This window comes from Salmo salar, chromosome 02 (genome assembly GCF_965601325.2).
Source record: "Salmo salar chromosome 02, fSalSal1, whole genome shotgun sequence".
NCBI lineage: Eukaryota > Metazoa > Chordata > Actinopteri > Salmoniformes > Salmonidae > Salmo > Salmo salar.
The window spans coordinates 55,452,282-55,478,342 of NC_138292.1; the positions used below are offsets into that span (position 1 = coordinate 55,452,282).

The 26,061-nt window shown below is 43.4% G+C and overlaps 2 protein-coding genes across 4 annotated transcripts; one reads left to right on the forward strand and one right to left on the reverse strand.

Moving 5' to 3' along the window:
• On the forward strand, positions 1–10,076 carry LOC106588413 (diacylglycerol kinase epsilon-like). Of its 2 annotated transcripts, none has more exons than XM_014177363.3 (11): positions 1–1,149; positions 1,450–1,633; positions 1,803–1,922; positions 3,003–3,146; positions 3,513–3,670; positions 4,029–4,077; positions 4,548–4,661; positions 5,040–5,111; positions 5,644–5,771; positions 6,102–6,213; positions 6,604–10,076. In XM_014177363.3, exons 1-11 carry the CDS (start codon positions 698–700, stop codon positions 6,820–6,822), a joined length of 1,752 nt encoding a protein of 583 aa, XP_014032838.3. In that variant the 5' UTR covers positions 1–697; the 3' UTR covers positions 6,823–10,076. The 2 variants fall into 2 exon arrangements, with proteins under 2 accessions (XP_014032838.3, XP_014032853.3); XM_014177378.3 differs by having other exon boundaries at positions 5–1,149; positions 1,450–1,609.
• LOC106588405 (E3 ubiquitin/ISG15 ligase TRIM25) lies at positions 9,924–24,915 on the reverse strand. 2 transcript variants are annotated; one of them, XR_014381371.1, is made up of 11 exons: positions 24,615–24,915; positions 22,367–23,077; positions 21,861–21,956; positions 21,421–21,654; positions 21,085–21,253; positions 18,392–18,436; positions 18,035–18,145; positions 15,444–15,563; positions 13,777–13,836; positions 11,315–13,004; positions 9,924–11,227 (listed from the first exon to the last, which is right to left on the reverse strand). XR_014381371.1 is itself a non-coding variant. In XM_014177350.3 (10 exons), exons 2-10 carry the CDS (start codon positions 22,973–22,975, stop codon positions 12,472–12,474), a joined length of 1,977 nt encoding a protein of 658 aa, XP_014032825.1. In that variant the 5' UTR covers positions 22,976–23,077; positions 24,615–24,915; the 3' UTR covers positions 9,924–12,471. The 2 variants fall into 2 exon arrangements, 1 of the variants encoding a protein (XP_014032825.1); XM_014177350.3 differs by having other exon boundaries at positions 9,924–13,004.
• Positions 24,916–26,061: the final 1,146 nt, after the last annotated feature.

A 26,061-nucleotide genomic window follows, 5' to 3' on the forward strand; every position in this document is an offset into this window, starting at 1 on the left:
TAGACTACTTCAAAATGGAGATAGCCTCAATGGCGCTGCCCATTTTGTCGCAAACGCTATAATGGCACAGATACAAAGATGAGTCCTATATATATCTCTATGTAAATAACTGCTCAATGTAATTTGCAGATCAGTCAGTCAAAATGTACCCATGATACAACACGGTTTTGACGCGATTGAACGGCCATTAGGTGGGAAGGCCAGTATTTGCAATGGAACATATGTTTTATCGATGAATCTATTGTTTAGTCGTGTTATTGATATAGTAATGAAGCTGTCATGTCAATGCAACCTTTAATATTATAAATTCCTGGGCATGCGTTTCGTGTTTATTTATTTTTTTACAGACGATGGATTATCAGTTTCTAATGTTGTCATTGCTGGGTAGGTAAGGAGCACATCAGGTGCCCAGTAACTATAGCTAGCATAGCTTCTGATAACAACAACAGTATGCTAATATTCCAAATGTTGGTGGTCGTCGTCTAGCCAAAAAAATGAACGGTAGCCAATGTTTATAATCTCGCTCGAGCCTTGTTTGATGCGTTATTTCGCAAAACGAGAAGTTTGTAATTTTCGCGTAGCTATAGCATGGACATCATGATGCGCGACTTGCGCACAGTGGTTATATTGGTGAACTCTCGTGATATTCTATGATTTGATTAGTTTATTCGCGTTAATACCAACCACTCTTCCTCGAATGTCTATGGAGATGGACGAGGGAAACCGCGACCAATCGTCACGGGAAGAGTGGACACTCCTGTTTTGGACCACTCTCGCTGTCGTAGTGCCCGTGATCATTACTTTGTGGTGCAGTGTCCAACGCTCCAAACGGAAAATACACATGAAAGACTTCTTCCGCAAGAGCAAGCACGGTTGGCACTGCACCGACCTGTTCAACAAGCCCACCTATTGCTGTGTATGCCAACAACACATTCTACAAGGGGCGTTCTGCGACTGCTGCGGAGTGTGCGCCGACGAGACATGCCTGCGTCGCGCCGACCGGAGCCTTGTGTGCAAAGAGATTATGGCTCCGTCCCAAACGGATGGGACACTGGAGCACCGCTGGGTCCGGGGAAACGTCCCTCTCTGCAGTGTCTGTGCGGTCTGCAAGGAGCAATGTGGGAACCAACCGAAGCTGTGTGACTTCAGGTAGTATTATTTTGCTTCTAGGCTGTCATTTGTGTGTGAGTTTTTGTCTGTCACATTAATCAGAGTGAAGCCCAGCGGGATGCAAAGGCGTTAACTTCTATGTGTATGGTTCTGGCCCGAGAGATGGAGAGGGTGCTATTTGTCATTTTTCAATCATGGGGAAGCTGAAGTTGCTTTATTTGCAAATTGACAGGAATGAATATCATATTGGTAACCAGCTCGCTGGCCATCTTTTGCCTTGACATTACAGTGAACTCCAAATAAATTGTGTTTGATGGGTGTGTGTTTGTCCCTTGGCAGGTGTGTGTGGTGTCAGACCACGGTGCACGACGACTGCAAGCCCAGCCTGTCGGACGGGGAGCGCTGTGAGCTGGGCGAGTTCCGCAGCCTCATCATCCCCCCTCACTACCTCCACCTCGTCAACAAGCTCCGCCGCAGGCACCCCGATGAGTACAGCAAGGTCATAGGTCACACCCAGGGAGGGGTCAGTGTCTGGGGTTAGGGTGTCCCAAATGGTGGATCGGAACCGACTGTTTGGTTGCATTACTAGCAACTATCACTCCCTCTTGAGTCAGGTTAGAAGACTGGGTTGTGGCTTGCAACAGGTTTTGTTTACTTTAATTTTAACTCTGTGTGTGTGTGTGTGTGTCTAGCTGGCATCTGCCTGCGGGAGCGGCTGGACTCCGGTGCTGGTCCTGGCCAACACTCGCAGTGGAAACAACATGGGGGAGGCTCTGCTCGGAGAGTTCCGCACCATCCTCAACCCTGTCCAGGTCAGTCCTCTGTGTAGCATATTATGGAATTATTAAGATGTCTAGGTCAAATTGAACTGGTGCACAATAGGCACTCTTTCGAGTTAAAGTGATTGTGGAGGTGGCACGTGATGGTGTGATGCATAAACATCTCCTCCCTCCCCTCCTATCCACCGTGTCCCCTTTGTTTCCTCCCATATCATCCCTTTTCTGTCTGCTATCCTCTCCTTATCTCCTTTTCTCTTTCCTCTCCTTTTCTCTTTCCTCTCCTTTTCTCTTTCCTCTCCTTTTCTCTTTCCTCTCCTTTTCTCTTTTCTCTCCTTTTCTCTTTCCTCTCCTTTTCTCTTTCCTCTCCTTTTCTCTTTCCTCTCCTTTTCTCTTTCCTCTCCTTTTCTCTTTCCTCTCCTTTTCTCTTTCCTCTCCTTTTCTCTTTCCTCTCCTTTTCTCTTTCCTCTCCTTTTCTCTTTCCTCTCCTTTTCTCTCTCCTTTTCTCTCTCCTTTTCTCTCTCCTTTCCTCTTTCCTCTTCTCTTCTCCTTTCCCCTTCTCCTTTCCTCTTCTCCGTTCCTCTTCTCCTTTCCTTTCCCCTCTCCTCTTCTCCTCTCCTCTCCTCTCCTCCTCTCCTCTCCTTTCCTCTTCTCCTCTCCTTTCCTCTTCTCCTCTCCTTTCCTCTTCTCCTCTCCTTTGCTCTTCTCCTCTCCTTTGCTCCTCTCCTTTGCTCCTCTCCTTTGCTCCTCTCCTTTGCTCTTCTCCTCTCCTTTGCTCTTCTCCTTTGCTCTTCTCCTTTGCTCTTCTCCTTTGCTCTTCTCCTTTCCTCTTCTCCTTTCCTCTTCTCCTTTCCTCTTCTCCTTTCCTCTTCTCCTCTCCTCTCCTTTCCTCTTCTCCTCTCCTGTCCTTTCCTCTTCTCCTCTCCTTTCCTCTCCTCCTCTCCTCTCCTCTCCTCTCCTCTCCTCTCCTCTCCTCTCCTCTCCTCTCCTCTCCTCTCCTCTCCTCTCCTCTCCTCTCCTCTCCTCTCCTCTCCTCTCCTCTTCTCCTCACCTTTCCTCTTCTCCTCTCCTTTCCTCTTCTCCTCTCCTTTCCTCTCTCCTCCCTTCCTCTCTCAGGTGTTTGACCTGTCGGAGCTGCCTCCCTCTAAGGCCCTGCAGCTGTGCACCCTGCTGCCGCCAGGCAGTGTGAGGGTGCTGGTGTGTGGGGGGGACGGAACCGTGGGCTGGGTGTTGGATGCCATCGACACCATGAAGCTCAAGGTAAAGGACTGTGTTTTTACATGTGTAACATGACAATGGGCAGGAGCAAATGAGTCGTGCAGCTCTATGCCAAGAGACTGTTGTAACTAACGTTGTAACCAACGTTTCTGTAACTGCTGTTGGTTATTATTGAATAACACGTCTGTAGATGGCGCGCATGTTCCATTGGAATCGCATTCGCATCTAATCGCTATAGATATTTTTCGATAGCTCAAACGGTTGGTACATTGTCAAGGAGGGCGGTCACGTTTGTTTGTGAGCAGAGGATCACTGGTTTGAGCCCGGTATAGGGACAGTGGAGGAAGATATAATGTTAGCAGCACACTGACGTCTGTTTCACATGCGTGTGTGTGTATTGGTCTCCAGGGCCAAGATCAGTTCATCCCCAGGGTGATGATCCTGCCCCTCGGTACGGGGAATGACCTGTCCAACTCCCTGGGCTGGGGGTCGGGTTACGCCGGGGAGATCCCTGTGGAGCAGGTGCTCCGGAACGTCCTCGAAGCAGAGGTGGTCAAGATGGACAGGTCAGTGGAGAGCCACAGGAAGTTGTGTAGCCTGCTGTGCTAATGCTACAATGCTACGTAACCCAAGTAATGTAGCCTGCTGTGCTAATGCTACGAAGCTCAAGTCATGTAGCCTCCTGTGCTAATGCTACAATGCTACGTAACCCAAGTAATGTAGCCTGCTGTGCTAATGCTACGAAGGTCAAGTAACAGCTTATAATACTACGAAATCCAATTCCTGTAGCCTTCTGTGCTAATGCTACAAAGCTCATGTAACGTAGCCTTCTGTGCTAATGCTGCAACCCTCAATATCCCTAGTTCCATTTTGTGTTGTAACATGGTTGTAAATGATCCAGTATGATCTTCATTGTCCTAACAGGTGGAAAGTTCAGGTAGCCTCAAAGGGGCTCTACTTTCGTAAGCCAAAGGTGAGTTGCATTTCACCCTCTCTAGCTAGCCTCTTTTGATCTTGTCCATTTGCCCTGCATTTTGATATAATTCAGCAACACGTACTATATTCAGTGTGTGGCCCATACAGGAATCACACCTATAACTCTGGTGTTTCCACTGCCAGAACCATGCTCCAACCAAGTGATCCATTGCAATCATGGGGCTGTTCCAGAAAGCTGTATCAATTAGTAAGCCAGCTAACTGTCCAAAATTGCTTGAAATAACTTATTTTTAAGAAAAAGGACTTAAAATTGACTCGACAAACAGCAACGAGTATACACATTTTTCATGAACCAGAAAAACAAGTGAAATGGTTGTTTATCAACGTTAGCTGGTTAACTTAATACTCCTGCTTACTGGTATAGCCTACGTGATTGGTTACTCATTGTTTATACCCTTGATTTGATCAGTAAAGGACCTCTTAACTCATGTGTACCATTCTCATCAGGTCCTGTCCATGAATAACTATTTCTCAGTGGGCCCGGATGCCCTGATGGCTCTCAACTTCCACACCCACCGTGAGAAGACCCCCTCCTTCTTCTCCAGCCGCATCATCAACAAGGTCAGTCGGCCAAAGACACATCTGTAAATATGAACAAACATATGCAAGTTACTTCACGTGGTTGAATTTACATACGGTATGAGAGGACGTATACAGGATGGTTGCTTGAGTGTAATGGTTGACACGTCAATTTTGGGGAAAAATGCTTTAATGCTACCTTTCTCTCTTAGTCAAATACATTTGGAAATGCTTTTACTGACTGAATATTAATTATGTGGTTGGTTGTTCTGTAAATGGCTGATTCAGAATAGTCTAGGAGTGGTTATTTGGGTGAAAATAAAAACATATTTGAATTTGTTCAAACGTGACCTGCTTTTGATACGACGTGTCCTACAGCTTTCCCCTTTATAATGGTCAAACTGCTGCCCTTCCTTCTAGGCTGTATATTTCATGTATGGCACCAAAGATTGCTTAGTTCAAGAATGCAAAGACCTGGATAAGAGGATTGAGGTAAGGCATGCAAGGAGACACACAACAACACACACACCAACAACACACACGCAGACACACATAGTGGCCTCAGGGAACGACTCTCATGTCTGTTGTGCACTCTTTCACCTCTATGCCTCTGGAAGAATTGAATAGAATGTTCCGTTGCCTTGGTAAATGTCACGAACTTAAAATGAACTCAAGCATTCTTTGTGCGTTGTATAATCCTTGGATGCCTCCTTGAACTAGCTGATACTCATATCATTAATAATATTGTGTGCCCGTGTGTGTTTGTGCGTGCGTGCCCGTGTATCCGTGTGTGAGCGTGCGTGCCTGTGTGTGCGTGCGTGCCTGTGTGTGCGTGCGTGCCTGTGTGTGCGTGCGTGCCTGTGTGTGTGTGTGTGTGCGTGCGTGCCTGTGTGTGCGTGCGTGCGTGCCTGTGTGTGTGTGCGTGCGTGCCTGTGCGTGTGTGTGTGTGTGTGCGTGCGTGTGTGCCTGTGTGTGCGTGCCTGTGCGTGCGTGCGTGCCTGTGTGCGTGCCTGTGCTCCCACAGTTGGAGCTGGATGGAGAGAGGGTGGCCTTGCCCAGTCTGGAGGGCATCATCGTGTGTAACATCGGCTACTGGGGCGGAGGCTGTCGTCTGTGGGAGGGCATGGGGGACGAGCCCTACCCCCCTACGAGGTGAGCACCACTGGCTCACACAGCACCTTAGACAATGCAGAAATGGATATAATAAAGTCTTCATAAGCCCTACCATCAGTCTATGTCCATTGAAAAGTTGCTTGTGTATTATCACTGAAAGCATAACTAAAGATCACTTTGTCCTTTTTTGTGAAGCCTTCATAAACTCTACATTAGGCCTTTTAGAGATGCTTCAGAGGTCATTGATAAGCTAATGTCATGCGACCTAAAGGGTGATTTGTGAAGCATATATCTAGGGCTTATGAACGCTCTATAAAGCCTTCCTAAGTTGCTTTCTAACTGTTCTTCATCTCCTGTCCTCTCTCCCAGGCTGGATGACGGGCTGCTGGAGGTGGTCGGTGTGTTTGGCTCCTTCCACTGTGCTCAGATCCAAGTCAAGATGGCCAACCCGGTGCGTCTGGGCCAGGCCCACACAGTCAGGGTGAGGTTCCAGCACCATCACCACCACTTGCTGTTTTATCTCCACAGTGTGAGAGGACAGCAGTGGTGTACTGGACACATTTGTGTCTGGTGTATTCTGTGTTTCCTTCCTGGTTCTGTCACTTTGACCTTAGCTGAATAGATACAGTACCAGTTTGAATAGCCATCTTTTGTAAGTAATGGAATAATTTGCTAGTTTTGTTTGTAAATGTGGTTGGTTCATGTACAGTGAATGTCAATGTACTTAAAATATGCTTTTACTGTGCTCATCACTATTCAGCTCTTCCAAAGTAAAACATATATATTTTTTACCTTCTCCTCCCTCCACCTCTCTCCTTCCGTTTTCTCCGCCCATCTCTCTTACCACCTCTCCCTTCCTATCTCTCTGTAGCTGGTGCTGAAGACGTCCCGGATGCCCATGCAGGTGGACGGGGAGCCGTGGGCCCAGGGCCCGTGCACCATCACCATCACCCACAAGACCCAGGCCTTCATGCTCTACCACAGCGCCGAGCAGACGGACGACGACGACGAATCCAGCACCTCCGAGGCTGAGAGCTCCGCCCCCCATGACTCTCCCAAGCCAGCAGGTCCCGCCTCTGCTCGTGCCTGAGCCCCCAAGTTCCACCTCCTCAATGTTTCATCCATACCCCTTCTTTTGTTCGTTATAGTAAATTCTGATGACGTAATGCCACGCTTGCACACTCCCCAGATGATATACGTGAGAGCTCAGGCATATTCCCGCCTCTGGGTAAAGGAGGGAAGGAGATGTTTCAGTGGAGGATGGTATATTTGCACTGATCCCTTGTACCATAGTTCCATAGTTCTAATAGTTCTATAGTTCTAACAGTTTGGCAGTGTTTCCCAACATGGACCCCGTGTGTCCCTGACTCAGAAGGAAGCATTGACCTCGACACTCGCACTCCTATGATAGAATATATATTTGTAAGTCAATCACTGGACTTTGTTTTGTTAACTCTATTTCATGATGGTGCACTGTTAATGCCACGCTGGCCAAATCCCCTATTACATGTGCTGTATTGGGCAGACACTAGTTAGTGGTTACTAAGTGTTAAGAAAATGTTACTTGACTATATTTCTTAAAATGAGTTCATTAGGACTCCTAGTTAACCATTCCTAGTGAAATATCCGTTGCTTATGAAGGATTTATTCACAGGTTTAATCATTTCGACCTTGTAATTTTTGGAGACGAAATGTCTACCGCTGTCTGTTAACGTACTCCTACTTTTTTTGCAATATTTTGTCCTTTTCTTAATAAGACCCCTTTGTGTTGGGCACTTCTTGTTGCACTGTAGGAATTACTCCATAGGATATAGTTAGAATTGTACCATCCCTCATAACCAAGTTGCAACTGGTCGAAGTATTCATAGGTATATTACACTGTCAGTATCTATTTTGTTTATGTTGTCTACGATGGAAAGATTGTTTATTTCAAACACTTTTTAAGGTCTTCATGCTGCTTAGCACTGGACAAACCGCTAGGTGACACCCTATGTCTGTCGCATAGAAATAGATTCGCATCTAGCCATTCTATTTCTATGGTGTGTCGACTGTCAACGTTTATTACCACTGAATGTTTTAAGGATCTGTGATTTGGGGTTTTTCTGAATCTCTTGTCACCTTTTTTGTCATTTTAGTGAGGTCAAGGGTCAAAGTTGAGATGATATCAGGTTTGTTACAGCCATAATATGAAGTTATAGGTGGTGTTCCAGGTCGACTGTTATGCTGGCACGCTGCGCACCTGGTTCCTAAGCACTTCTGCAGGTCCCTAAGCTTGTGGAACCAGTCTGATCACTGCGTTCGCCGTTCTATTTCAAATCACGTGCAGTAGAACAGAATAGTTAACACAGCAATCAGATTGGTTCCACCAGGTCCCCCCTGTCCATATAAACTCATTCAGTGTGAGCTATAAGGGAAAAGTGATCCTAGATCAGCACTCCTAATCATCTGTGCAGCGCGACTGCAAAAAATATGACCTGGAACGTCTCCAAAAAGTCTTGGCGCTTAAGAGATTAAGCCAGAGCCAACCAGTGGCATCAACTGTATAACGGGAGGATTGTCAATGTTCATCTAAACAGCTTCGGAGGTCCATAGTTATCAATATAATGCCAATGCTTGTGATATACAAGTGCTTACATTCCCTTTGTGTGTGTTAAGCCGTTGGGTAATCGTCTCGTTGCTTGAGGACACCCATTTTACGTGTATCTGCGCTTCTACTGTATGTTTACAACAAACCTGAATGTTCTAGAAACAGTTCTGAGCATCTTGACTGTGGACAGAAATGTTATTTCAAACAGTATAGGTCAGGGGTACTCAACTCTTACCCTATGAGGTCCGGAGCCTGCTGGTTTTCTGTTCTACCTGATAATGATTTGCACACACCTGGTGTCCCAGGTCTAAATCAGTCCCTGATTAGAGGGGAACAATGGAAAAAATGCAGTGGAACTGGCTTCGAGGTCCAGAGTTGAGTTTAGTGGGTATAGAGTCTCACACTGGAGGTGTCATAATACCCATAAAACCTAGCGGTCAAAACAGGGAAATGGTTCCAATTGTTTTTCCACCATACATTTTTCCTATTTTAAAAACACTTAATAAGGGCTGTGTTTCGTGTAGGCTAACCCTGGCGTGACGTTTTGATAATCATGTAAATCTCTCGGACAAGGTGACTTTTCAATATATTCTGCTCCATTTACACTTAGATTTGAAAATGCTAATTAGCATCAACGTAGAAATGCAAAACTACAAATCCCTGCAAGCTCCTGCACGTCATCTCTAGCTGATACCTTTGCTAACAGGTATTGTGTCAATTTAAAATTTGCACAAGCCCGTTCACAGAACTGTCAATTTTAAAATATTCTGCTAATTTCCTCATTACTACATTTAACAAACATTCGATACATTAATCCAGAGATTCTTACCTTTCCTTCAATTCGACGGTCTCGTCCAGATCGGCATTTGTAGTTCTTTATGATAGCCACATTAACATTTCATTTTTGGGGGGTAAATACAGGCAAATATATTTATAAAGGTCACCTTTTCCTAGAGATTTACCTGGTTATCAAAACATCACAGCAGGGTAAGCCTACATGAAACAGACCTTATTTTAAGTGTTTCTAAAATCTCCCATGGGATGTGACCGCTATGTTTTATGGGTATTATGACTCATACTGTGGTACTCTATAGGCTGTGAGGTTTTTTAGAAATGTAATTGCATTGCTGGAGAAAGCCTACTTTCATTCCATGTGTTTTGGAAAATGAGGTTTGTCGAAGAGCATGTACTGTATGCCACCGAATGTTCTCCATTAGATTGTCTTCAGATATTGAATGGTAATGGATAATCTTAGTCTTGGTAGTTTATGTACATGTCATTATGTCTACGCTTAACGGTGGAAGGAGACCTGTGATAGTCTATTGCTGATACCTTTTCCTGTAAAGATTCGAGTACAATTTACAGCGTACCATGAGGAACAGTATATTTGGAGATATATTTAGCTACACATTTAGTTTTTGCAGTCAAACCACTACATAAATGCACAAGATTGCTGTGGGAAGTGTCAAAGAAATCAGTTAGTCATAACAGCACTTTACTGGCGTAATAGAACAGAATGCATATGACTCCATTTTGTCTCCATCTAATGGTACGAAATTTGCCATCTGCTTCGTGGCCATTCAAAAAGAAAAGATGGATCGAGAGATGGATAAATTACTTTTATTGTAAGCAAACAATCACTTTAAAGCAATTAAAAACAGAGAAGCTACTACAGATGTTGAAACGGATCATTTCACTGAATGTAATAAGCAATGTAAATTAGAATTTGGAAACACCAATAAATATTTTCATATGTATTATGAATGTCATTGTTTTCTAATATGTACATTATTTCATTGTTAGTTTTGCAAGTATATAATAGGAAAAGCAATATCAGTGCTTTTCCTTCCCGTGCACTTGCAGTTTGAAGTAATCTAATTACCAAATGCAATATATGTGTCTAGATATGTGGAACAAATAAGCCACAAACACCACACTCATTAGTAACTATATGTATTTGTATGTGATACATTTTTGGAGGAATATATTAACACATAGCTTATAATAGTAAATCATGAGGGGAGATTATCAAGTTGTCTTTAACAAGATTAAACCCCTTATACACAATCTATACCTTACCCTTTAAAACACAACCAACCATTTCTAATATTTTTCAGTTAAACTGAAAGTCAGTAAACCAAACCAACACGAAGTACACCATCAGCACATTAAGAACCGAGCTTATAAGACCGAAGGAATGGACAGAGAGGATAACATGCTAACACACAAGGACCATGACTATGGCCCTCTGATCTTTACTCTTTATCTGGTGTTGTGTACGCGAGTCGTTCGGACTTTGTCCAAACCTTTGAGGATCTCTTAGAGCCAGTGGCAATAATAGCTTAAATCCAGCAAATTAATTCATATTTTCCTTAAATATCAGCTTGCCTTCATTCCACCAACAGTAGAAATCCCTTAAATCAGGAAAACTAGTGTTTCTATAGAGGGAGAAGGCAATGACACCAACTATTCATTTGGCACGGGGCTTTGCAAAGCAAAACGAATCCATCACATGCTATTCTCAACTTGCTCTCCGATCATAGCGATGGCTGTATATCCATAAACGGAAAAGTTCCAATCCACAATATCAGAGACATGAATTATGAGAAGCATGCACCCACGTCACAGACAATGTGACACCCACAGATGGCCAAAGTAACACCAACAGACCATCACTGTGCTACAGATATGTACCCTTCTTGGACATGAGAAGGCCCTAGCTATGGGCTATAGCTAAATTAGCTATAACTTGGGCCCAGAGTTTTTCCTTTGTCTGGTCACATAGACAGGAAAAACCCCAGCCCTAAATCATCCCTATTTACAAAACCCACAGAGTTGGAAAAACTCCTGTTCACAGGGTCTAAATGACCTCTGCTTGTTCTTATGGGCCAGGCTGGGTCTATCTAGCCTGGTTGCCAGATCAACCAACTCTGCCCTGTTCACTGTAATTCTAAACCAAATGCAGATCTGGCAACCAGGCTAGGTTCTATCAAGCCTTTAGTAGCAGTGTCCTAGTAGCAGTGTCAGGAAGCGCTTTCAGCACACCCTCACACTGCACCATGCGGAAACCCCCTTCACTTACAGGCTCTATGTGAAACACTGTAGCGAAATGTATTAGATCAAGAAAAAAGTGAACGATACCCACTTTTCCTTTGGGGGTATCAAGAATAATGTGGATGCTTTTCTGTTCTATTCATTGATTCTCTATATCCAGTGGTTATTGGATATGGCATTCCCTAATGCGGAATGCCTGACACCAGCAAAAGCCATCCACTCTCTTGCATAGGTGTGCCAATGCATGGCCTTCTGAACGTTGTGGTACTGTTCATATACAGAATAGATATATATAGATAGATATATAATAGATATATAATAGAGTAGATAACATACATGTTAGACACATGTTTATTAATGTTGTTTTGTGTATATTACATGTGATTACTGTGGACTACCAAGACCCACACCAAGAGATCATAAGCTCTGATAAAACAGCTACCCACAGACCACTTAAATGTATCTGTAAATAAACTGGACGATCAAGACATTTAGCCAGGACTGCAGCACAGGAGAAAGAACTCATTCGCCTGGTTGAAATACCACTTAGTAAGGTCATGTTTGCCTATAACACGTAACGTAACCACTTGCGAATCAGACATGAATAATCACAATGTCAGCTCATTTCTTCTATCCAGCCAATGTAACTCGCTGTGTCTGATTAACCATTAAGGAATACATCGACTTAAATTCCTTTCACGGCATGCTGCTGACATCACAACAGCAGTAAAACAAAGGTAGTAAGGATGTCATCATGCTTTTGACAATACAATAATATTGTATAATAATTTGTAATGTTCCTTTACCTGTATGCAAGTGCTTAGTTTTCATTAGTTGCTGATTAACAAATGCTGCCTGTTTAGAGGTTGCTGTAGTTACAAGAGACCAAAGTCCAAAATGATATGACCTACACTGCATTATTACTATAGTCAGTGACTACAACCAAATAATAACCTTTAAAGATACAAGCCTAATATCAGTATGATTAAGTCATTTATTGACCCAGATGCTGTATATTCTAATTATTTGTGAGTGAGAAGAATGTGTGTGTGTGTGTGTGTGTGTGTGTGTGTGTGTGTGTGTGTGTGTGTTAACTTCTCAAGACTGCAGCTTGCACAGGCTAATAGATGAGCCGCTGGAGAAAAGCCAGAACGCCGGGTACACTGCCTCGGCGAACTGGAACACAAATGTATGGAAAGGGTATGCCCGTTCCTGTATGTTATAGAAAGTGGCCGTTCCCTCTTCGCAATCCAGTAGCACGCCGACGCGGGTCGGATTCGGGTTCTGCAGTACAGTCTCACTGCTGGCGTGCCAGGCCGACAGCTTGACGTTGAACCACTCCACGCACCAGGACTGGGCGTTACGCCCCAGCCGGCTAGCCGGACCCTTCCGGTCGATGCTGTTGTAGGCCAGGCCGATGCCGGTGAAGTTGTTGCTGCTCATCTTGACCTCCCAATAGTGGCGGCCGCGGGAGAAGCCCTTGGAAGTGAGTACCTGGCTGCAGACGGAGAAACGGGCGGGGCCATCGGGGTAAGGGGTGGGCTCGTCTGACACAGAGGCCACGGTCATGTTCTCTGTGAGGGCGATGCGCTTGTGGGCCGTTTTGGGGTCAAGGGTGAGAACCGTGCCATCTGGTGAGGGAGAGACAGGAGGTAAGATTCTGTCTCGCACGCAAACACACCCATGCACACACTTTTCTAAAAGTTCCTTCAGAATGCAGCACTTGTTTTCAAGCTAGTGTTAGGAATACAGGGAGATAAGTGGTTAGACCACAGAGTCTATTTCCACTACAGACATCGCTCCACAGCTGGCAGCAGCTGCCAGGCCAGATGTTAGCAGTACCAGCAGGGTTAAGGATTGTGTAATTGCTCACAGGTGCGAGTGATTGACTGGCAATTACTGTAACAATCTTAGAAGCTGATCAAGAGTAGCATCCCAAGCCAATGGGGATTTCCTGCTGAGTGTTTGAATCTTTTTTGTCTGGTATGCCTTTTTGTATATTGTTATACTTGTCATCACATGAACAACAACAACCAATATGAGCCGTCTCCCCTAGAGACATTTACAACACCCTATTGACTTATGTTGAACGCACACTCGGAGGTTACAGACTTGCAGCTTGCCAGAGGATTCCAATGGAGCAGTGTGGATAAAAGGTCAAATTTGGAGCACAGTGGCATATCCCATCCCTGCATCGAGGTACGTTTTCCGTCCCATATCTCACGCCGGCTCCACGCTGTCTTAATGTAACCATGATTGAGTTCCGACCCCAGTGCAGCTCAGTGTAAACAAGCGTAACGGTAGGGTCGGTATCTTCTAGCAAACTTATAGCCTATCCTAGCTTCCCTAGACTGAGCCAGAGTCGGTTTGCTACGTGGTTTCGGTAAACACTTGTGAACTTACATTGTAGAAGGTCAGTTCGTTTTGCTGCAGACGTGATACTTGGGGGAACATTTGGTTGTCCTGTAAGAGAAATGCCATGAGATTAGTTTAGTAGAGTGCATAGGTGACTTTGATAAACCAGAGGGGTATTCCAGAAAGCCGGATTAGGGAGTTGGCGAGATCTGTCAAACCAGAATTTGAGCAAACTCCAGATTTACGGTTCCAGAAAGAGAGCTCGACCTATAGCCTGATCCAACCATAGCAACGAATGCTTCGGAAGCAAACCTGCTACCTAAGAGGTTAACTTGATCTTAGCCTGTCCTGGTGAATAAAGACGGGGCTTCTCCGACAATCAGATTGTTGTCCGTCACCATGGCCCGTCCCTTTGCGGAAAACACAATTGACATCAGAGCCTTTGTAATGCACGGCAAACAACGAAGGGAACAAACTATTGAACCTTGACTAGATCCTTGAAATTATTCAGAAGGTTATTTTTTGGAACCTTTTCCACACAATCAATATCTGGGCAACTTACTCAACCTGTACATAGCCAATGTAATCCAACGTAGTTTCGCCTTAATTGATATAGGCCTACAAACTTTGTATTACGTAGCAATTTTTTGGCCTCTGAAAGTTTCCTGTACGAGGGTGACGCTGAACGATTTGGCAAGGCAACTGTGCGTAGAGCCGTAAGAAGAGCGTGCCTTTCATTAGAGATTTTTTTGATGTCTTTGTTGCATTCCCCGCCCATCAAGCGGTCCATATAATCATGGAGGTCTTTAACAGAATTGCAGGTACAGTAGGCTGCGATGCTTTGCTAATCTCAAATTAATAAACCTAAGCAACATGATGAAAAATGATAAATAGCCTAATTCATCCCGCAGATTTTGAAAACATCATTGGTGATACAACTTAACATAGAACACATTGTTGCCCATGTTGTCATGAAAAGCACTCAATAAATTATTCATCCTATATAGGCTATGGAATGGGCCTACCATTGCAATTGTGACATGGCCTAATAAGTAAATTGTAGTAGCCTATAGCCGTGACACGAATATCACCAGCACTGCAATAACAGTGCTCTATCAAGTGAAAGCATCATTACTAGTCACCCATGTGTGTAAGCTAGGCCTATTAGATATTGGAATTGTGCCGCTTCACTTAAGCATTTACTCGGTCTGCAATTTTCTGCCAGGCACCCTCTCTGGCTTTTGCAGCGGCGGCTATATTACATTTTTGGTAAATATGTGAACATATTTGTTGTATGTTACAATAGTTTCTTGTTCTAAACTTGTGAAATATTGGGCTCTGTCTTTCTGAATCCATAGCTGTAGTTTATTTCTGTCATCGACACGAGGCCCTTTTTGAATGTTGCGTGCCAGTTGTCGGATCAACCAATCTGCAATTCGCTTAGCATAATTACTTAAACGAGAAGCAGATGTTCTGGAACCAAGAAATCACGTACTCCCTCATCTGGTTAAGAGAAGCGGGATATTTTCAGGGAATCCTAAATATGTAAAACCATCTTTCTGAAATACCCCCCAGTTGCGACAAGTATCCAGAATTGCATTCAAATTTGTCATTGGAGGCTCACTTATGGAATTCAGCTGCTTGAGCAGAGGATATCATTTTAAGCAACATTTCCCCAGTGTATAGATATTTATTTGCATGAACAACAGTTCTACCTGGGTCCTCTCTGTTCCTGGGTCTGGGTTCTGCTGACTGTCCTCTGGGGTGGTCCCTTGGTGTGTGTGGAACAGTTGTGGTAAACTCTCTGGGAGCATTAGGTGGCTTTTGGGGATTTTCTGAGGGAAGACAAACAACTAATTTAGAATATATTTTCATATCCAATGATTGCAGGCAGTACTTTTACGCAATATTGTATGAGTCAGCTGCTGCCTAAAGCATGTAGGTTAAAGGGATAGTTAGACTTTTTGGCAATTAAGCCCCTTTTCTTTTTTTTTTACTTACCCAGAGTCCGATGAACTCATTGATACCATTTTAGTGTCTGCATTTAGTTTGAAGGAAGTTGAGGGTAGTTTCTGACGCGATTGCTAACTAGTAGTAGCACAATGACTGGAAGTCTATGGGAGCATCTAGCCAAAATTTGCTTATTTGACAAAATGTCGAAATATCCCTTTAAGCGCTCTCTCCAAATAAGGTTTGCGGAACAGACTGAACAGCCATAACCCTGTTAAACCGGATCATAAACAAAAAACATGTCATGCACAGCACACCTGTAATTGAAGTACAGTGGGGGGAAAAAGTATTTGATCCCCTGCTGATTTTGTACGTTTGCCCACTGACAAAGAAAGGATCAGTCTATAATTTTAATGGTAGGTTTATTTGAACAGTGAGAGACAGAATAACAACAAAAATATCCAGAAAAACGCATGTCAAAAATGTTATAAATTGATTTGCATTTTAATGAGGGAAATAAGTATTTGACCCCCTCTCAATCAGAAAGATTTCTGGCTCCCAGGTGTCTTTTATACAGGTAACGAGCTGAGATTAGGAGCACACTCTTAAAGGGAGTGCTCCTAATCTCAGTTTGTTACCTGTATAAAAGACACCTGTCCACAGAAGCAATCAATCAATCAGATTCCAAACTCTCCACCATGGCCAAGACCAAAGAGCTCTCCAAGGATGTCAGGGACAAGATTGTAGACCTACACAAGGCTGGAATGGGCTACAAGACCATCACCAAGCAGCTTGGTGAGAAGGTGACAACATTTGGTGCGATTATTCGCAAATGGAAGAAACACAAAAGAACTGTCAATCTCCCTCGGCCTGGGGCTCCATGCAAGATCTCACCTCGTGGAGTTGCAATGATCATGAGAACGGTGAGGAATCAGCACAGAACTACACGGGGGGATCTTGTCAATGATCTCAAAGCAGCTGGGACCATAGTCACCAAGAAAACAATTGGTAACACACTACGCCGTGAAGGACTGAAATCCTGCAGTGCCCGCAAGGTCCCCCTGCTCAAGAATACATATACATGCCCATCTGAAGTTTGCCAATGAACATCTGAATGATTCAGAGGACAACTGGTGAAAGTGTTGTGGTCAGATGAGACCAAAATGAAGCTCTTTGACATCAACTCAACTCGCCGTGTTTGGAGGAGGAATGCTGTCTATGACCCCAAGAACACCATCTCCACCGTCAAACATGGAGGTGGAAACATTATGCTTTGGGGGTGTTTTTCTGCTAAGGGGACAGGACAACGTCACAGCATCAAAGGGACGATGGACGGAGCCATGTACCGTCAAATCTTGGGTGAGAACCTCGTTCCCTCAGCCAGGGCATTGAAAATGGGTCGTGGATGGGTATTCCAGCATGACAATGACCCAAAACACACGGCCAAGGCAACAAAGGAGTGGCTCAAGAAGTGGCCTAGCCAGTCTCCAGACCTTAATCCCATAGAAAATCTGTGGAGGGAGCTGAAGGTTCGAGTTGCCAAACGTCAGCCTCGAAACCTGAATGACTTGGAGAAGATCTGCAAAAAGGAGTGGGACAAAATCCCTCCTGAGATGTGTGCAAACCTGGTGGCCAACTACAAGAAACATCTGACCTCTGTGATTGCCAACAAGGGTTTTGCCACCAAGTACTAAGTCATGTTTTGCAGAGGGGTCAAATACTTATTTCCCTCATTAAAATGCAAATCATTTTATAACATTTTTGACATGCGTTTTTCTGGATTTTTTTGTTGTTATTCTGTCTCTCACTGTCCAAATAAACCTACTATTAAAATTATAGACTGATCATTTCTTTGTAAGTGGGCAAACGTACAAAATCAGCAGGGGATCAAATACTTTTCCCCCCACTGTAAACACACAGAAAAACACAGAAAAATCTGTTTTCAGTCTGCCTTATGTTCGTTCCCTTCCTTGTGATCTCGTTTCTTGTCTGACTCCGAAAGGGAGAAATGGATGAGACTTGTAGGATCAAAAAAAGTAACTGTGTCATAGTTGACCCTTTAGAGGTGTAAATAGTGTTATAATTGGCAGTAAGTCTTTATTGACAGTACAACAATGATCTGCCATCTGGTTTTTGAACCATTCATGTCACCGATGTTTCTGACTGAATAGAACGAGCTGTATTTGTCCTGTTTCTGTCTGGTCTGATAAGGAAATGGAGAGACCTAGTCGGTGCATCGCATTCTATGTTTGTTGAATGGTTCAATGTAGCGTCTTGGTAGAATGTACCTAGACACTAAAAAGGCAATCTTTATCAGGCTACAAGGCCACAACGACCCATCTTGAAAATAGCCTACTTCTCCCTCGGTTTGAATCGTGTGGAGGCTTCTTCCTCTGGTTTGCCCTGAGGGGGGCTCCTGGGCTGTGGGATCTACGCATTCCCGGATGACCTTGTGGTGGCATGCCTCCTGAAACAAAGACCAGATGAATCTTAAGATAGTGTCACACTGTATCAAAGTAAATACAGTGCCCAAGGTCGTGATTAGGCTATGAGTGACCACCACAACGAGTCTATTACTTATTTCACTAACTATTGTGGCTGTACAACTTAGCCGGACAAAAGCCATACCTTTCTGGAAAGTTACAACCGCTACTGTATGCCAGCAGGAGTTATTATGTAGTTATTATAAAGACGAGGGCATAACGGCACTCACCCATTTCATGGAAGTTTGGCAGCAGAGGAGGACCAAACCTCTCAGCTGTTGGGAAGAAATCACATTTTATTGGTAATGTACATATATTTAGCAGGTGTTATTGCCGTTGTAGCGAAAGGCTTATGTTCCTAGCTCCAACGGTGCAGTAATAACAATACACCCAAATCTCAAAAATAAAAAATGAATTAAGAAATATTACAACGAGCAATGTCAAGAGTGTGGAAAATAAATGTATACACTGAGTGTATAAAACATTAAAAACACCTTCCTAATATTGAGTGGCACCCACCCTTTGCCGTCAGAACAGCTTCAATTCGTCGGGGCATGGACTCTACAATAGGGATGGGCATATGACATTTTACTGTTCTAGTACTTGCATAATTTGAGTGCTCTAATGACAAAATTATAATAAATGGAACACACTGGAAAATGTGTGCATTTGTCTATGCCAACAGCACGCAACCATGCATAACTTATAACCATTACAGATAAGTTCTAATCGCTCGATTGCCATTCATTGAAACTATAATGAGCTATGTTAAGGCATCAGTTAGTTCGGCTGGCGCTTAGCCAACCTTGGCTAGCCTAACCGAACGAGTGTGCTCGCATACTCCCTCCCGTAAGACCTTCGCTTGAAAAACGAGAGAAAAAAGCGGCAATAGTACTGTTTGTCCATTTTGAGACGCTGTAGCCAGTATACACTTCCTCAAAATAGTCAGAATTAATCTAAAATATCGTCAAAATTAATTACATTTGAGTTTTTGCCGACGATCTTAGTCACGCAATTTTACATCTAACTAAGATGTTTTGTGCAGTTTTTTTACAATAAAAAAATGTGCATGAAAGAGTCGTGTCTCCTTGAATGACAGACTTTATTGAAGAATCCCTATTGTTGACCAATCACTGACGAATGGGCGTGACTTCGGCTCTGAACTTCGGCTTGCCTCCAGAACATTTTTTGTCTGCCCGAACAGCCCCAAAAAAATCTCACCAAAGTCCATAACTAACAAAAACGTCACAATAATATGCACAAATTCTACGGAACTGTTTCGCCTGGGAAGCATGCTTTTACATGCTCGGCTCTGGTGGCCACAGCTGCACTTTGCAGTGGCAAAAGACACAACGCGAGATGTCTGCTGTTGCTTGTCCAGCGCCGAGAACGGTTCTTTGTGCTTGATAAGCATGTGATTTGTCATGGATCTAGTTGTAGTTTCTGCTCAGTATAAGACACATTTTTTGCTTCAGTTTCACTTCTCCACTCGGATGAGAATTCACAAACTGGCATTCTATCAACAGACAGCTCTCTGATGTGTAGCCTCTTTGTTTCTCTCTGGTAAAATGCTAGATTAACTTCAAGCAAAACATTAGATTAGGAAATGTAGCTGGTTACATTCTTTCTATGATAAACATTAGACAGTTTGAGCTCTCCAAACAACCTGCACACTATGAGAATGAGAACGCTATGCCGTATTAATACATTGAATAAATGGAAATTACCATAACCAAACATTCTAGATTAATGGGGAAATGGCAATGATTAACAGTAGCCTACATCTACTACTGTTGATAATAGCAGGGATTTCATAATCATTGACAAACAATTCACACCATGACAACAATGAATATGTATGAATTGGCGGGAGAGTGAGCATGGAGAAAGACGTGCCTGGCACTTTGTCTCACAGTATTTTATTTTTAAAATCTATGGTTAGAGAGATTTTTAACGTCCTGCCCATCCCCACTCTACAAGGTGTCAAGCGTTCCACGGGGATGCTGGCCCATGTTGACTCCAATGCTTCCCACAGTTGTTTCAAGTTGGCTGGATGTCCTTTGGGTGGTGGACCAATCTTGATACACATGTGAAAACCCAACAGCGTTGCAGTTCTTGACACTAAAATTGGTGCGCCTGGCACCTACTACCAAAGGCACATCAATATTTTTTCTTTCCCATTCACCCTGTGAATGGCACACATACACAATCCACGCCTCAATTGTCTCAAGGCTTCAAAATAATTTTTTTAACATGTCTAATACCCCCATCTACACTGAATGAAGTGGATTTAACAAGTGGCATCAATAAGGGATCATAGTTTTCATCCGGATTTACCTGGTCAGTCTCATGGAAAAAACAGGTGTTCTTAATGGTTTGTACACTATGTATATGATGGTGTGTATACACATTATGAATAGAAATGGTATTTAAATCCGTAGTTAAATACGATAGGCCTTGACTACAGTATATAAACACACGAAGTGGGTAAAACAGTATGTAAACATTATTAAAGTGACCAGTGTTCAATGACTATGTAAATAGGGCAGCTGTCTCTAAGGTGCAGGGTTGAGTACTGGGTGGTAGCCGTCTAGTAACAGTGATTAAAGTTCAGGGCAGGGTACTGGGCGGAGGCCGGCTAGTGGTGACTATTTCACTTAGGTATTTTAAGTATAATGCTTAGAATCTGGAAAGCAAACGCCTCACACCACCAGATTGGTAACCAATTTGAGGGATGAGTTGTTGGATTGTGAATTATTGTTTGATTGGACTCATTGTTTGATCCCTTATTGATCTCCAATATAAAATAAAATCACCATTGTCAAACATGTCCATGCAAAGTTCTGGAATTAAATTAAATATCACAAGGCATCATAGAAATGCCGCCCATAAGCACATTTCATACACTTGTATACACACACACCTGGTTTGAGTATCTGCAGTCTGGCCTCTACAGGCTGTTTCAGTACATGTGTGAGATGCTCCCTCAGGACTGCAGAGTAGGCATGCCAGACTGCCAAGGCCTTAGAGTCCAGGTTGACCTTCGGGGTATAGGGGTCAAAGGCCACCACTGCCGGCATGTCAACTGAGGCCTGTCCCAAAGGAAAAGGTAAAAACCAACAATAAGATATAATATAATTTCAAGACCACTGAGCTAAGGCCGGGAGCTGACCCAAGTCTTCTGCTTTCAGGTAAGGTTGCTCATCATCACCTGAGTGAGAGCAGTTCACCGAAGCCACCTTATCTACACTGGACTCACCTGTAGGAAAGCCACGGTCTGAGTCTGACTGAGCAGGCTGTTGATGTCATCTTTTGCTGCGCTAAGCTTCACAATGTTCTGGTTGAACTTCTTCATGAGGTTCTGGAGTTTGGTTTGACCGCTCTCCTGCTCGCGGTCCACAGTGTTCAGAGCCTCACGCTCATCACGGTCCAGCAGCTCGCGGATTTGGCGGTACTCGTCCTCCAGAGCTCTCTTCCTGCTGGCTGCAGAGTCCTGGAGGAGACGGACACACAGTATACGTGGAGTTCTCAAATTGATCTCTCTCACAGCATCTCACACCGCTCTTACTGTGGCTGTTCGATATTTAGTTTTTCCGGGTGCTCAAAGCTTTCAAATGGCTTCACATGTTGATTACTTCCTAGTGAACACAGCAGTTAAGACATTTTCTTGAGTCCCTGGTTTAAAAAGTGATATCTCACCTTCAACATGCTCTGCTGGTCACTCATCTGAGAAATGACCATCTGGTTCTTGTCAATCTTTCCATCCAGCAGACTCAACTTGCCCCTCAAATCAGACTGAATGAGACATGAATGAATATCATCTTCAACCAAATAAAACATTTCTAACTCTTAAGATGGGTTAACTTTGGTTTTCTTTTAGGATTAGTGATTTGACCAATGACATCCCTTCTGTAGCAAAATAGGGTAAACAGTCAGTACTGAGGCTTGAACCAGTGACCTTACGCCTGTAGCCTAGCGGTTAAGAGCGCTAGAACGAGCCAATAGGATCTCACTAGCTCGTGCTTGGCTCTGTATGATTCATTTGCTCCCATTGAAACGACAGGCTCTGGTCTATCCCCTTTCCCTTATAAAAAAGTCCAGACCTCTAGACAGTTGTAATGCACTACATGGGGGCAATGGGCTGGCACAACACTACTGTATGCCTGACTGTGGATGGGATGTATTAACATCTATTGTGAACTTACCTCTTGCAGTGCCCGTTGTTCATCAGGGTTGGAGAAGGTACAGCCTTTATGCACCTGCTGCAGACAGACACCACAGATACAGCGGCCATGTTGGACACAGTAGAACTCCATCAGCTTGTGGTGGTCGGGGCAGATACGGTCGCGCAGGTCGCCCAGAGGCTCGTTCAGCTGATGCGCGCCAAACACTGGGTTCTCATGATGAGGCCTCACGTGCTCAAGGCAGAACGACGCCATACAGGTGAGGCAGGTTTTGAATGCTTTGGCTTCCATACAGGTGTCGCACAAGATAACCACCTCTTTGGGCTCCATCTTGACCGCATCCCACATGATTAAGTCGCCCATCTCACTGGGGAGGGCGCTTTTATTCGACTTCATTTTGAACGTTTCCACAACAGTGCTGAGGACGGTGTTCTTCTTCAGCTCTGGTTTGGTGGTGAAGTGGGTCCGGCATTGTGGACAGCTGTAGTTGTCTTTCCAGGTTTCTAGGAGACACTCTTGGCAAAAGTTGTGTCCACATGGAATTGTCACCGGACAGTCGAAAGCACAGAGGCAGATGCTACAGCTCAGTTCGTCTTCGAGATTCATGAGGGAAAACATATCCTCCGCCATGATGGAACTACAACTGTCCGCTGTTGTGTTGTCTGTGAGTATTCTGTTTAAACTACTATTCTGCCAACAGCAGAAACGATGACGTCACCTTTGTATGGAAACCTTCAAAATAAAAGCCCACATTTCAAAACATTGCAATGTTGATAACCCATTCTAAAGATATTAAATTGTAATCAATTGCCATGTACATGGTGCTTATATGCAAGGTATTTTTTTTAAGTGTAAAAAAAAAAAATGAAGACCACTTGGTATAGCTATTGGTATGTTCACAATACTGGGGTAGCGAAAAAGTTTATTTAGCTGAATTTTAACATGTCAAAACGCACATGTTAAACTTAATTAAAAAAATAATAATCCCAATCCCTTAAATATTTTTTGGGGGTGACAAATAAAGTAGCAGGGTTGACCATAAATAAAGTAGCAGGGTTGAACGTTGACCATAAATAAACAGGGTTGACCATAAATAAAGTAACAGAGTTGATGTGTTATTCTCGACCCGCTCAGTTTTCCAACACAGAACACCAGAAAATGGGCAAAAAGAGCAGAACCAGCTCTCCTGCCTTTACACTGATTTGACTATTAGATGTCCAATTAAATCTTTTACAGGAATAGCTTCACCATATTAAAATGCGAGTTCAGTTAATGTAACAGGGTTGACCTTAAAATCTTGGACAGCTTTGTTTAATTCCTTAAATTAATCACATTTAGTTATTTAATCTTCAGAAATGACTGTCAGTGTAACAGTATTGCTTTGGCCCCTCCAATCGCTCCACAAAAGCTGCGGCCCTTGCAAGGCAAGGGAAATAACTACTTCAAGGTCTGGAGGGCGTGACGTCACTGATTGAAACGCTACTAGCAAGCACGACTAACTACCGAGCCATTTCACACAGGTTGCAACAACATAACTACGGCTTTACAATGATTGTAAAAACTTGGGGAATATCGGCACAAATAATAGTTGTTTTTTTCTCTATAAACCAGTATGTAATTCATAGTGTATATAGGGTAGGCCCGTCATTGTAAATAAGAATTTGTTCTTAACTGACTTGCCTAGTTAAATAAAGGTTAAATAAAAAAATTAAACATCGTTTTTTTTTTTTTTTTTGCATTACAGTATTTGTGTGAACTTTCAAATGAAACGCTGGTATAAATAATGAAATAAAAAAAATTGGTTATTTTTCCAAGGTGGATGCAATGCTTTGAAAAACAGTTGTACGTAACTACTGTTAATAAACAAAAGGATAGTCACAAAGCTTTCCATGTCCTTGCAGGGAGACTCTTATTTTGAAAGAACATCCTGTCGCTAGTGGAGAACTGTATTCTAGTTTCAGTGCGTCACTCTGGCGAAACGAAACTTATTGACAGTCTTTGCTTACGTGGTGCAGCTACGGAATATTTGGGTTTTGAAGATACTATCGTTGCGCGAAATCATTATCTACTTTATTTTGATTCTAACTTTACCGTTTCCCCTTTTGGATAGAGAAATTATTACCAAAGATGTTGTGTTATTACATTATTTGCTTGAATGAAGTGGCCAGCTGTATCTGTATTAGGCCTTCATGATTTTATTTATTTTTTATAAAATGTTCCTGAACACGTATATTTTAATAAGTAAAGTAGCCAACGGAATCAAACTTACCAGGCTGTAAAGTGCACTGACAGCTGACAAACGTGTTCTACGTACGTCCCCTGACATGTACGAGTTCGGTGTAGCTGTCTGTGGATTCTTCTTCGGTGGGGTTTATCGGCAGTTGGCATCCAAAGTTATGGTGCATTACCGCCAGCTACTGTACTGGAGTGTGTCCCAGTTTCTCTTAAAAAAAGATAACAAAAAATATAGACTGTATATAATGACGTTCTACTTAGTATACTCTTTAAACTAATTTCCTGTATCCACTTCTCCCTTAATCTGGATCTCAGCCTCTTCCCCCCTCATACTGCCCACACTATGCCAATACAAGCTCCCCTGTCTCTGTTTCCTGGCAATAATCACACTTTCCTGTTGGATGCTTTCCCATAAAGTCTTATTTAACCGGCTGTGTCCCACCCCTAATCTTGTAAAAATAGCTCCCTCTCTTCTGTCTCTTCCTGCCATCCTCCCCTTCCCGACTTTCCTCTGTACTTAGAATAAATGCCTGCCCTTAGTATCGCTATTCTACTGCTCCTGCCATCTCTGCACCACCACTGTCCATATCAGGCTTTTTGCCTCTGCCTTGCTCGTTTGAAACCAATTTGATTTCACCAACATGAGCTTCCAACCCCTAGCTTTGCACAAGGGGAAGGTAAGTTGAACAAAAGGTGGGTGTCCACCCCAAAATTCTGCATGTCATGATGACAGAGACCCGTATCGATCAATGAGTGAGAAGACTTGAAAGACACGATGGCGGCGCACATATTGTTGGATTACTTTATGCACCTGGACACTGACATTGTGAGACTCCTGTTTCCCTGAATCAAGGATGAAGACCGCATCGCTAAGGTTGGTTGAAAATTCTCTGTGCTACACCAAACAGTACCTATCCTATAACACCCAGTAATGGATACCAACATTTTTTGGTTAAATCACATTATCTGGTGCAACAATCTGTAGCTAAGAGAATTTAGGATCAGCAGATGATGGAGAGAAATTGCAATTCCAAAGAAACATACAGTAAGTTCAGGGAATACTTGTAAAGCTGTGGGAGGACAGTTGTCATGATCAAACTGCCATTCAGCTCCTCATGAGTCATTAGCTTGAAATCCAGAATAATGTCTAATCCCTTGAAGGAAACAGCTCACTGGATACAGTTATGCTACAGTTACACACACAGGCAAAGGAATTCTGTTTTTGTATCTAGAGTCCACTCCAGGAAGAAGCCCAGGCACCACACGGTATTGTCTATAAGTCAAAAGCAAATACTCTATTGTACAGTTTGAACAACAGTTGAACCGTGCCAGCGTAACATCAACATTAGGGTAGACTAGTTGAACATGCATACATGTGCACAGGCACAGAACAATATCTAGACTAATAGAATGAAATATTGCGTAACCCTCAACCTTTGCACAGTGACCAGACCATTCAAATATGCCTAGGTAGGTAGGTA